Source organism: Hesperophylax consimilis, chromosome 22 (assembly GCF_061612785.1).
Source record: "Hesperophylax consimilis isolate HC1 chromosome 22, BYU_Hcon_1.0, whole genome shotgun sequence".
In the NCBI taxonomy this organism is placed as follows: Eukaryota; Metazoa; Arthropoda; class Insecta; order Trichoptera; family Limnephilidae; genus Hesperophylax; species Hesperophylax consimilis.
The window spans coordinates 20,793,554-20,806,801 of record NC_142857.1 but is presented as its reverse complement, the minus strand read 5'-3'; the positions used below and the strand labels follow the sequence as shown (position 1 = coordinate 20,806,801).

Below are 13,248 nucleotides of genomic sequence, written 5' to 3'. Positions count from 1 at the left end.
GTGGGTTTTACCCGAAAAAACCGACTGGTTTTTATTTGGGTAGGGGGAAAACATGAAAACCCTGAGATAAACTGCCTACATTGAATATTTACTTGGGTAACCCCACTACTTACATTTGTAATAATTGTATTTAGAAATGTTTATAGACGTTTGATAATAAATAATGCATATCGACATTGTAATGTTCCTACATCATTTCAAATAACAGTACGCAATACAGTAAGACAATATCCCGAAACAACAAATTATTAATGTCCGTTACTTAGTTTTTAAACAGCTAACCAATAAAATGGGCCTTGAATTAAAAATAAGTGATTACTTTCTTATGTAAATTAAGGCACGACTAAGCGTTTTGCGTTCTGTGTTCTATGAAATTGTGGTTGAATGTATTGCCCTACGAGGCGAGGCGGTACAGAGATTCCAATTGGATTACGGTCAGATATCAAAACGTTTAAAAATATGTAGCATAATGACAACTGTTATTATCCGGCTTCGCCGGAGTTTCAGCTGGCACAATATTTTTATTTTCGCATTTATTTACTTTAATCGCATTCTTATTTTTGGTACACCAATGAATATTTCAAAGATCCAAAGCTCATTATAGAAAATTGTGAGCTGAAAATAGTTGTATTGGCCGCTAGATTCCAGGTAGAAAAAGCTTTAAAATTTTCACGACACCAGACCTTATCTTTCGTGAGCTACTTCCGCTTCAGCAGGGAAATTTCTGCTTTATACTCAAGTTGATTGTAACACGGATTGAATGCAAATGTTGAAATTATTAGTTAATTATAAATCTGATATTTAAGAAATTTCTGCTTTAAGCCGGGAATACACATGCCTGTAGCTGGCACACTTGCATGCCAGCTCCTTGCACATGCCAGCTACTATCATGTGTATACGCTAACTTGCATGCCTGTACCTGCCTTGCCAGTAGATTGCACAACATTTGATTTACTGGCATGCAAGTTGAGGGAGGGGACGAGGGGGGCTATGAAACCGGCATGTGTGAACAGGCGGCGATACACATGCCTGTAAAATGGACCAGTAGCTTGCATGCAAGCTACTGGCATGTGCAAGCTACTGGCGCAATGAGAATACACATGCAAGTTAAACTTGCATGCCAGTTGCGTCCTTGCATGCCTGTATTTGCAAGACGTATACACATGCCAGTCACTAGACAGTACGTGTCTCAAATCACTCTGAGACTGAGTAGTCTCAAGCTTTTTGGCAATGGAAAACATTCGAAGTGAATTAAATATCATCGTATTGCAATTGGCAGTACAATGTGTGGCTAATTTAATGAGAGAAAAGGCCGCGGCGAACAACAGGTCAGCTACTGGCATGCCCGTACTTGTCACGACGTTCACACATGCCGGTTTCATAGCCCCCCTCGTCCCCTCCCTCAACTTGCATGCCAGTAAATCAAATGTTGTGCAATCTACTGGCAAGGCAGATACAGGCATGCAAGTTAGCGTATACACATGATAGTAGCTGGCATGTGCAAGGAGCTGGCATGCAAGTGTGCCAGCTACAGGCATGTGTATTCCCGGCTAACGTCGTGACAAGTACGGGCATGCCAGTAGCTGACCTGTTGTTCGCCGCGGCCTTTTCTCTCATTAAATTAGCCACACATTGTACTGCCAATTGCAATACGATGATATTTAATTCACTTCGAATGTTTTCCATTGCCAAAAAGCTTGAGACTACTCAGTCTCAGAGTGATTTGAGACACGTACTGTCTAGTGACTGGCATGTGTATACGTCTTGCAAATACAGGCATGCAAGGACGCAACTGGCATGCAAGTTTAACTTGCATGTGTATTCTCATTGCGCCAGTAGCTTGCACATGCCAGTAGCTTGCATGCAAGCTACTGGTCCATTTTACAGGCATGTGTATCGCCGCCTTTATATATTTGATTGTAACACGGATTATGTTATTATGTCGTGGTTATTCGTTGATAAGTGTGACATTTAAGATATTTCTACATTATACTTAGTTGATTATAACATGGATTGAATGCAAAAGTCGTGGTTATTCGTTGATAAGTCTGATATGAAATTTCTGCTTTATATTTGATTGTAACACGGATTATGTTATTATGTCGTGGTTATTCGTTGATAAGTCTGACATTTAAGACATTTCTAATGTATACTTAGTTGATTGTAACACGGAATGAATGCAAAAGTCATGGTTATTCGTTGATAAGTCTTATATTTACGATATTATTAATTTTATTTTTTTCACATTATCTCGATACAGGCTCAGAGGAAAATAATTATGAGATCTTTCACCTTACGTAGACCACGGATGCCATATAGTAAATTCTTCTACAGTTGACCATAGACGAAGTACATACCTAAATAATTTTCTTCTGCCAGAACCATTAGTATATTGGTCGATGGCCAGAACACATGTTTTTTATGCTTCCGGTGACAGTCCAGCGTAAAATTGACAATGAGAGAAGCACTTCAAATCATCATTTCTTTTGAAAAAATAATTTTTTTAGTAGTTTACTATTATATTTTTTATTGAGTAATTTATTTTTTATTTGTATTCTATTCAAGCGAAACGATAGGAAAACCTTCAATTTATCTGAAGCATATTTTTTGGTATTCATAATGTACACCAATTCGTTATAAAGATTAATCAAAATAGTGATTTAGCATTAAGCTTCGCCTTAAATTTTGATATCATTAATTTGTATATTCGTATGCTAAGCCATAAATGCGAGGAATTTGCTTCATAAATTGTTTATGAACGGTTCGGTTACATTGAAAAAGGTCCTTATGCCTAGTGTGTAGAGTAGGTACTCTTATGTTGACTAGACTCAGGAGTTCTAATCTGTTTTTGCCTTGAATTTGTTTGATGTTCACCCATCCAATTGTTTCTAAATTCTCTTACACCTCGAGCGAAGAAGGGCAGTAAAAGCAGTAGATGATAAAATCACAAATATGTATGTGAACAAAACAAGTATATCTATACTTATAGTACCTACCTAATATTCAACAAACAGTATAATGATAATTGTTTACCACAGCCAAAGGCCAAATCTGTGTCTCAGTTCCCAGTCACCAAACTCCCCAGTCGGAAGTTGTTGTCGTGTCGCAATGAGCAGACTGGCACTGGCAGACTACATATTATAACTGACAGCAGACAACAGAGGAACAAGTCGACATGCGACAGTCCGACAAAGAATAGACCGGAAGCTGGTCTGTGAACTGTGAACTCAATCTGCAGCGCTTTCTGTACCAATCTACTACGTAGGTAGGTACCTTAATCATATTCATTAGCAGTATAATATCAAACATACAGGATGACTCGATAAAAGTGCTGAAGCAGAAAAAACTCTAACGATGAGCGTTACGAAAACGGAAAACGAAAAACGAAATGGTTCCAATTGGCAACAACGTAATTATTACATAGAAAACGCCACTGGCTGGTAAGACGGCTGTCACCAACGTCGCCCGGCGTGACGTCAACGCCGCCGAAATCACGAATAAAAATGTCACTTTGGCCTCAAATCGGAAATGGCACATTTTAAATCGTAAACAAAATCAAAATAACTTAATTTTCGTAATTTTTTTCGAGAGTAAAAAAAAACAGAGAAAATATCCTCTGAATATGGAAGCCACCTCTGGGCAGGAGCCCCAAAATACCTGGTAAACCTACTTGATTCTGTGCAATGAGGGCGGTTCGCCTGATTGATAATCCGCTGTTAACAGACCGATAACTGATAGATCGATAGTAATATAATATCCCGTGATTATTCCAATAATATTATTAACTGCAATCCAAGAACTTGTTGAAATTTCTACACATTCCAGTGTTATTAAACCTTTTCAAAGCAGGACAATGATAATATGTAAGCAAACACTTAACGAGGTATTTAAAAAAAATAAACATTAGGTCACTCAGTCAATAGCTGACTGCGGAAGCATATCCGTACAACAATAGCATTACGCCATTCCTATTCAAATAATATTATGATTCTAGAAAAATGTCTCATCGATTCCGATCATTGATGTATCTATCCGATACTTTGTTTAATAGGCATTGAAAACGTAGTTCAAATAATCGAATCATTTTAACCTCAACTCATAGATTCCGATCATTGATGTTTCTATCCGATACTTGGTTTTATAGGCATTGAAAACGTAGTTCAAATAATCGAATCATTTTAACCTTAACTCATCGATTCCGATCATTGATGTTTCTATCCGATACTTGGTTTTGCATTGAAAACGTAGTTCAAATAATCGAATCATTTTAACCTTAACTCATCGATTCCGATCATTGATGATTCTATCCGATACTTGGTTGTATAGACATTGAAAACGTAGTTAAAATATAAGGTATGAGAGGTTGGTAGGAATCTAGGGATCAGATGGGTCGAGAGACCAGTTGGACCCTACTGTGAAGTTTATTTTTTATTTATTTTTTATTTGGTACAATACTTACATTTCAAAGTTTTCCAGTAATGTTGGCCTCACTGGGTGGCTTGCCCGTGCTGAGGCCTTCATTTTATAATATGAAAATATAATCTACATAATACATTTAAAGAGAAAATAATACATTTAAAATATAATCTTGTGTGTTTGTGAGTGATGTGTGTTTACATTGGTTTTGTGTGTTACGTGTAGGTTTTATTTTTATTTTATGCTATGACATTTGGTAATATTGTCTTTTTTGTTCTTTAATCCATTTTGTAATTTTGTGTGTGAATTTATTTTTTTTTCCTCGATTTTAATTTCAAGTTTTACACTGTTGAAAGCTTTTATAGCATGGTATTGGTAGTGCCTTTGTCCAAAGCTTGAATTTACTGTCGGAGTTTTTATGTTTTCTTTGTACGCTTGTCTAACTGGTCTGTTAGTGTTATTTTGTGTATGTTGAATTTTTTTTTGTCAAAAATGTAGTTTAGTAGTGTTTTAACGTATAATTGGCGTATATCTAGTACGTCACAGTTGTTGAATATTTGGTCTGTATCAGTCAGTGTATGTTTTTTTAGTATTACCTTTAAGATCGTTTTCTGTGCGGTTTCTATGTAATTGATAGCCGAGTTCGTTGCTCCTCCCCAAGCAATAATTCATAATATAATTAATAATAATAATATTATTTATAGTTTGAACATAAAACGATATTTTTCCTCCCGCGAACAATATCTGAGAGGTAGATAGGTACTCCTAGAGTCAGCAACAATTCATTTAGAAACGAAACGTTCTTTAAACGGCTTTAGTCGTGTTTAATGATCTGATATAAATAGCTAACTTCACAATCTTCCTCTTTTCAATTTAATTTTTTCCCCACATCATTCAATCTAAAAACATTACCCAAATTTGGGAAAGCCATAATCCCAATGACTCCGGGCAGTTGGGACCCTTGTGACGATAATTAAATTAAAAAGTTGATATGAAACTATAAAAAGTGACAAACAAAGTTACTAACATTGAAATCACTATAAAAATCTTCGTTTAAAATGAACATCTCTTTATGTTGTGTGTTTTTTTCCTTTTTTAACTGTATATTTTTACGATCGAATTTTTCCATTCGGTGATTTTTTAGAGCAAAATCTCAATACTAAAGACAATACTAATAACTAATATCAGCTTCTTATATCTTATAACGACTTAAAAGTGGTAATTTCCCTAAAGTGTTCAGTTCCTATCTTTTCGATCACAATGTAACGTAATTTACTGTTTTAACCCTTAGAGTGCCGACTAAAATTCCAAGCGGCCCGCCAAGCGCCGGCTAATACTATTTTTGTAAATGCCTTCTTGTTTTGTGCAAAATTATGTTTTTGTAAATTGTATCGTCTTATCAGATAATGAGATTATAAATTTAAATAATCGTATATATATTTATCATATGTAGTCTCCCCAAAATAGATACTTACATTCAGAGATATATTTTTCTCTCTAATGTATCGTACTTCACTGTTTTAACCCTTAGAAGGCCCGATAAAAATCCCAGCTGCCCGCCATGCGCCGTCTAACACTATTTTCGTAATAACTTACTTGTTTTTTGCAAAAATAATGATTTGTGAATTGTATCGTCTTACCAGTTAATGTGATTATACATTTATAAAAATCGTATAAATATATTTATCCAATGTAGTCTCCACGGGATGGCTACGTACATTTAGAAAAACGCTTTTTGTTACGTGACTGCATGATCATTTTCCAATAAAATATTAGTCATTCAGAATATAAAACGTGTTCACGCAGGTGCCCTTGTCCGAATAAATGTAATGGACGAGATGAGAAACTATAGGGTTTTTCAATAAGAGGTGTTATTTTGAATAACCCGCTATTTCGGTAGATGTTACTTTTGAAGCTGTCATTTTTTGACATTTGACAAGTAGAAACTACGCCATTAATAAAAATGGAACGATACACGCTTCAACAACGCATTGAAATTATTAAAATTCACTTGAGTGAATCAAATGCAAATCATCTTGAGTGATGAGGCCCATTTCCACCTCGGTGGCTTCGTCAACAAGCAAAATTGTCGCATCTGGGGCTCGGAAAACCCAAGAGTTATTGTTGAAAAGCCTCTCTATCCTCAACGTGTGACTGTTTGGTGCGGTTTATGGTCCGGCGGAGTCATTGGACCTTACTTTTTCGAAAATGAGGCTGGAGCAACAGTTACGGTGAATGGATTGCGCTATCGAGAGATGATTAATGATTTTTTATGGCCGGAATTGGATGGTATTGATCTGGACAAAGTTTACTTTCAACAAGATGGCGCTATGTGCCACACAAGCAACGAAACCATTGATCTTTTACGATTGAATATCAAAATAACACCTCTTATTGGAAAACCCTGTATTATTATTTTGAAGAACACGTGTTCCAACTTCTTCATAACATATTCGTGCTTCACTGATAGTTGATTATGAAATTTGTCAAATCGTTATAGGCCTACAGTCCATTTTAACAGGAAGACAAATAATTTTACCAGATAATTTAATAAATTGAAAATATTTTAAATCATTTAGTTTTCCACGTGTATTTTTTTCTATTTCTATTTATTTCCAGCTAAATAAAAATAAGCCGTGTGAGACTTTCCTATACATAATAACAGTACCAAGACTTTCGAAAATGAAAAATTATGTAATTTTACACAATTTGCGACGCGCTTTTTCACAGATAAAAACAATGTTTGCAAGTGACGAAACGACAAGCTAGAAATTAATTAAGATATTACATTATTTATTTGCCAAGCGAATAACATTAAATTTAGTATGCTGGGAGTATTTTTTAAGGTTCAAAAGACCATTCAATTCGGGGCAAGTGCGGTGAGTTCCTAGCAAATCGGCTACGGATTCGCTGGAATTTCACGGGTTAAGTTACTAGTCAGTTAGTCAGTACCTTTTGATTTATTTTTGCACTGTGTTAGTATTTATAAAATTCTTTGAGAAAATAAGTGATCCAACGCAAGATTTAATATGGTAATTTATCAATGTTAGACTTAAAATAACGTATGTTGTTAAAATAAAGTCTGAAATAAACGTTAAAATAAAGTCTGAAGAATGAAGGAAGAATGAATGTATTTAAAAAGAAATGTTATATTTATTGTAAAAATATAATGTAAAATTACAAAATTAAATATGATCTTGTTTATATTAGTTTATATTCAAATGTATAAAATAACTCAATAAATAATAAAAAAAATGTTATAAGAGAAATACCTTTTAACTACGTAATAATAATTCACAAAGTATTTTATTCATGGTGCCATATATTTTTGTTTTAACTCAACCGTTTGGCATTTCATCTGTCCGTATATTTGTTTGTACGTTCTGTTTCCGGTTTTTAAAATCTGCTGCATCCACTTTATTATTCAAGCAAGCCTTACTTTGATTAGGTTGAGATAGTTCCATTAAAACTCAACACACCTTTAAAAAGTGATATAAAGTCATTAATAGTGATTTAAAAAAATGAACATAAATCTAACATACGTAACCTATGTAATCTAGTTTTTGTTTCGTCACTTTTCGTGACTTCAAATCACTTTTTAAAGGTGTGTTGAATTGTCATTTTGATGAGTTATCCGATTACCGGTATTTAAGTACCTACTTACAAGTTTTATGATTTCAGAGGCAAATTTTTTGATTTATCAAATAAGAACAAATGAGGATGGTTGTTTCACAAAAATCCCACAGGGAATTCATCTTTGGGGATGCTGTGTGGAGGGGATTTTTAGGGAAAGGAAGAAGAGGACGATCTGGGAAAGTGTATGAGGTGTGGGTTGGAATCTGGGGGTCAATGTGTCCAGGAGTGACGGACGTATGAATCCATCCCTCCCACTGCGGTACAAGGCAATGGATCGATAGAGAATCTCCAGACGCAACCGCCGCTAAGAACTAGACAAACCTCACCCACATGAACCTGGGTTCCCCTGCTAAGTCACCAAACGTACCGAACCGTAGAGTGACCTATGGCAGTGGTGTTGGTTATCCAATAAATTATTCCCGGGGCGGCGGTACCCATGGGTACTGTTTCCCGAATTATTGAACAAGTCATCAAATTTCGAAGTAAATTTTCAAGATCTGTTATTATATCATATCTACTAACTAACGGTTCACAGAACTAATAGTCGACATGTTACATTACCTACAATATATTTGCATAAAATTATGGCATAATCCAGGCTATGACTATTCCATGCAAATCCATTTAGCTTAATTCCAGATCAGTTGATCGATAAGAGGTGAAAGAAGGTCGTCTGACCGAAGACAGTGCATATATTACAGAGACAGATTAAATAGTTAAAAGCTGTGACTCACCTTCACAGTGACGTGATCATGGCTCCCTTTGATCATCTCAATGATCTCATCTCTGGATTTGTCGTCGACACAGACTCCGTTGACTTCGAGAAGTCTGTCACCTGGTAACAGTCCAGTTTCATGACCTTGTCCGTTCGTACCAGGTTCTGCAAAGATCACAGCTTTCATCTTGACTCCATCCTTCTCATCGTCGCTAGAATTAACACCATTTACACCATTTACGCCATTCACTCCATCGGTAATGTGTCTTTCGACTATCATGGCTCTGCGAAGGCTAAAGCCAAAGTCACTTCTAGGAGCTTTTTGGCGTTGGATGATCAAGACACGAGGAGCGGGTAAAACCGCTGGTACGATCTCAGGAAGGGGTAAATCCATTCCATCGAGGTAGCTTGAGAACTGGTGGAAACCGTCCGCGTCTCCTGTTGGAGACATCGAAAACGGAGGAGTAGCAAATGAGGAATTGGAAGTTGTATCAGTCAATGTGTCAGCACTGGGCGAAGGAGACGTCGCACAGGGTGCTCCATTGCCTTTGTACTGCTCGTTGTAATCATGCGAAGTAACGGTAATGGGAGGTGGAGAACCATAGTTATTGTAGTAAGTGGGTCTAGTGCTTCCGTCCACCGGACTGTGGATCACTTTCTTCGTGAAGTTCTGCGCACCGTTCACTCCATCTTCGCTTCCGCCGTTTCGCATGGGGAGATTTTGGTAAGAGATCATCTCGTTTCTGATTGTATTGTTGGCGAGATCTTGTCCGTTCTGCACGAAGTCTGTCGTATCGGAAGAGGAATGGCCGTTATTCAACAAAGAACTGTTTGAGAGTCTAGGACCTTTAAGTATTCCTCTTTTGGGAGGTCTCGGAGGTAAAGGAGGAAGATTTGGAGGCTGTTTAGCGACCCCATTAGGATTGTTCAACGAATTCAAAGATGCCTCTGAACTGTCTGATTGCAGGAGAGATTCTCTCCAAACAACTGAAGATGTTTTGGTCTCAGACATGATGATGTGGTTGTTTTCTTCGGATTCTGTGACGAGGGGGTAGTTTGAATAGTTAGCATCTCTGTCTAATTCAGCGAAGAAGGAAGCACTGTAGTCGGCCGTGATACCGGAGGGAAGTTTCTCTTTTTCTTTCCGTTTTCCTCGTATCTTCACAGATCTTCGAACCTGTAAACAAAACAAACTCATATTAGAAACGAATCACGAGAAAACAACAACGCAATGCAATAATATTGTGAACAACTGAAAGATTATTTTAGTCTGAAGACATTTGTTCAGTTTAATGTTAAAACTGATGCAAAAATTCAAAATCGCATACCAATGCTAAATGTATTGTACAAAACATAACATTCACACGTTTTCATGTATTGTGATATATTGACATAATAATTAACGCATGCATGTGTTAATGTGAGATTTATAAATAAACAAATTGACCGATGGAATCACGTAGGATAATCTGTTTTAAGTAATGTGTGAATTTTTGCACTATTACGTAATTCGTGTCACACACACATTGCGGTGTTCTGTGATCTATCTATAGATAAATTGAAAATATACAATGTATTTATTATATTATTAATTTATATGATTGTATTATATGACTGTAAAGTTTAGGATTTTTGTAAACGGAAGTGGTGCCCTCTGTTATTTTAAAAAAGAACCGTTGAAGTTTTCAAACCGCGACAGCGGGTTTTTATCTGCTATATGTATATATGGTTACATTTCATTGTTTATAAAATTATATTTTTACAGTACGTACAACAACTTTTTAAAATGAATATTATTCATTATTCAGTCTTTCATACATTTTTAGTCCTCTATACATTAAGCAGTTCCGTGATCTATTTCAGCAGTCCATTTCATACAAGTTTTTCGAAAAAAAAAGAAAATCATCACAAACTTAAAAAATAATTACAAAATATCAACTAGCGCAGATCCGTAAAAAAAGGAAATTATAATGGCCATTTTTAAATGTGAAAGTTAAAGAAAAATTAAATTTAAAAAATTGCCACGGACGAGAATCGAACTCCGGCAACGAACGGCGATAAATTCATTATTCACATAATATGCACTGAAAATAAGAATTGAATCGAACTGCACGAATTTTAGAACGTTACGTATATAATATGGTCAAAAATGACGTATAGTCTGAAATCCCAACAAATCAGTTCCAATTTAAATAAAGTAATTTTTAAAAAAAAGTTAATAATATTATATTATAGGGAGCCAATTTTAGTTAACGACAAACTTAAAAATATTGAATAAAAAAGTTTTCAGGTACACTAAAATTAACCAAGTCAAAATTTTACTCCAAACCATTCATAACCCTGGTATACGTCATCTAGTGAATCATAAAAAAAATATTTTGATAAACAACACATTTTTGATACATACCTGTATATGTAATTTGAAAAATGAAACTGATACTGTTCATTGGAGTGAAGCAATAATTTCGTCTGAAATACTAATTAGTTTGATCTGTAACCTATTGGTTTTGGCGTCTTACGACGGACAAGACTAATCCCAACTGAATATTGAACAGATTTTGCAATACGTAAGCTACATAGACTACTTGATTATCGGTATACCAGTAGGTCATTCGGCCCGTCCATGTTAATTCAATTAGACCCTGTGAACTATCGGTAAACCGTCAGCTCTACGAATGTAAAATCTATCTATATATATATATATATATTACCGAGACAAATCGCCTAGAATTTGCCTTTTTTTATGTGAAAACGCACAAGAGTCCCAGACTGCTATCGTGCGCTTGGAACGAGCCGGAGTGCGAAGTGTGATGGAAAAAATAGTTTTTGTTTTTAAAGCGACATAGGACTCTAAGGACGGGTTGTTTCGGAGAATTTTAACAATTCATCAAATTTCAACGTTCATTTTCAAGCTCTGTGAAAGATTTTTTCAAGTTCTTTTTTTTTATTTCAGTTTTGTCAAGCAACTAGCCTACAATGATATAGTAACAGAACTTGAATAGGACTTTCACAGAACCCGAAAATGAACGTTGAAATTTGATTAAGGTGACACAATACCCTGATAACGGGGATTTGCCCCGACGCTCACATTTTAATTATTTCTGATGAGCTTATTACTAAAATGTTAAATGTTTCTAGAGGGATTCGAAGGGATGCAAGTTATTTATATTAAAGATTAATAAAAACAGGACCTTATCATTAAATATACTATGTAAAAAGGTATGTACATTTTATTAATTGTAAAATGTTGTAGGATAAGCGGCAAGCACCAGATTTTATTTTTGTAGACGATGAATTAGTAACTTCCCGACGAATCCCTCTAGAAACATTAGAGATTTTATTAATGTATTCATAAGAATTAATTAAAATATAACACTCTGAAATTTCCAATTTCTATACCGCTAAAGGAAACACAGCCGTAAGTACTTTAATACTGTAACGCATGCAACTGTATTCGTGTGCAGGTGCTGAAGTACTTAGAACGTTCCAGCTCAGTGTCGGCCAGAGCTCAAGCCGGAAAGGTCGCCTCTGTTCCGGCCCGAATGTACGGTGATTTCTTTTACGTATTTATTTATTTAATCAAACGATTACTTTTAAATCTATTAGTGAAATTTTCTGTTTTTTATAATTTAACTCCTTCCTCAAGTGAGTAAAGGTTTTTTTTTATGTTTCACCAATATAAAAGAAAACATTATTTTTTTTCAATTGTTTATACTTAAAATGTGCACAGTGGTCATGTTTCAGATAAATTTGGACATTGTTAAAAAAATATGAAAACAGTTTATTTGGTAGAAGTTTTTTTAATTCTTAAGTTTCTTTATTTTAATAGTTAAATATTACCTTAAATATTTTTTTGAATAAAAAGTTCCGCTGTTATGTGCGATTTTTATTTGTAATTGTCACACCTAAAAATGATTATCAAGTAAAACTTATTTCATATAAAAAGTATTTCAAATATAATAATTATAAACAATGTAGTTTCTTTTTACATATAAATTATATTATTTGGGTTTCAGTCACACCAATTTTTGGCACAGAAAAATTGGAACTGATTTTGAAGAACTCAGACATGCCATAAATACCTAATATAATATTTTAACCAAAAATTGCTTTACTTTAAAATGCAAACAGATTTTTCAAGAATTAACTGGGTCTGCCCTAGTATGTATAAGGTATTATACAAAGTGACCGGTATAAAATTTTGGACATTCGAAAGTTTTTTTCCATAAAACAAATACTCTACATCGAAAGTTTTTTTTCCATACAGACAATTAGACATATTTTACCTATAAAGTACCTAAAGTCATTCGAATATTAAAAAGAGTTATTCATCTTTTAAGTTTAGATTGTGAGATCATTTGTTGTAGATAGAATTGTACAATTATCTCCCCAAGTTACTGCACTTACTTACGTTGAAATGATTTTCAAATTTAAGGTAAAATTGAACCAATTTATAATAAATCTCTTGGCTAATATATACG

General features: G+C 34.8%; 1 protein-coding gene across 1 annotated transcript in view; it reads right to left on the bottom strand.

The window, feature by feature from the left end:
• Mhcl (Myosin heavy chain-like) overlaps positions 1 to 13,248 on the bottom strand; it is a 403,602-nt gene that overhangs the window by 329,500 nt on the left and 60,854 nt on the right. Inside the window, exon 3 of the mRNA XM_089645046.1 lies at positions 8,787 to 9,944. Within this exon, the coding sequence (XP_089501172.1) occupies positions 8,787 to 9,944 (1,158 nt within the window). The remainder of the gene's footprint in view (positions 1 to 8,786; positions 9,945 to 13,248) is intronic.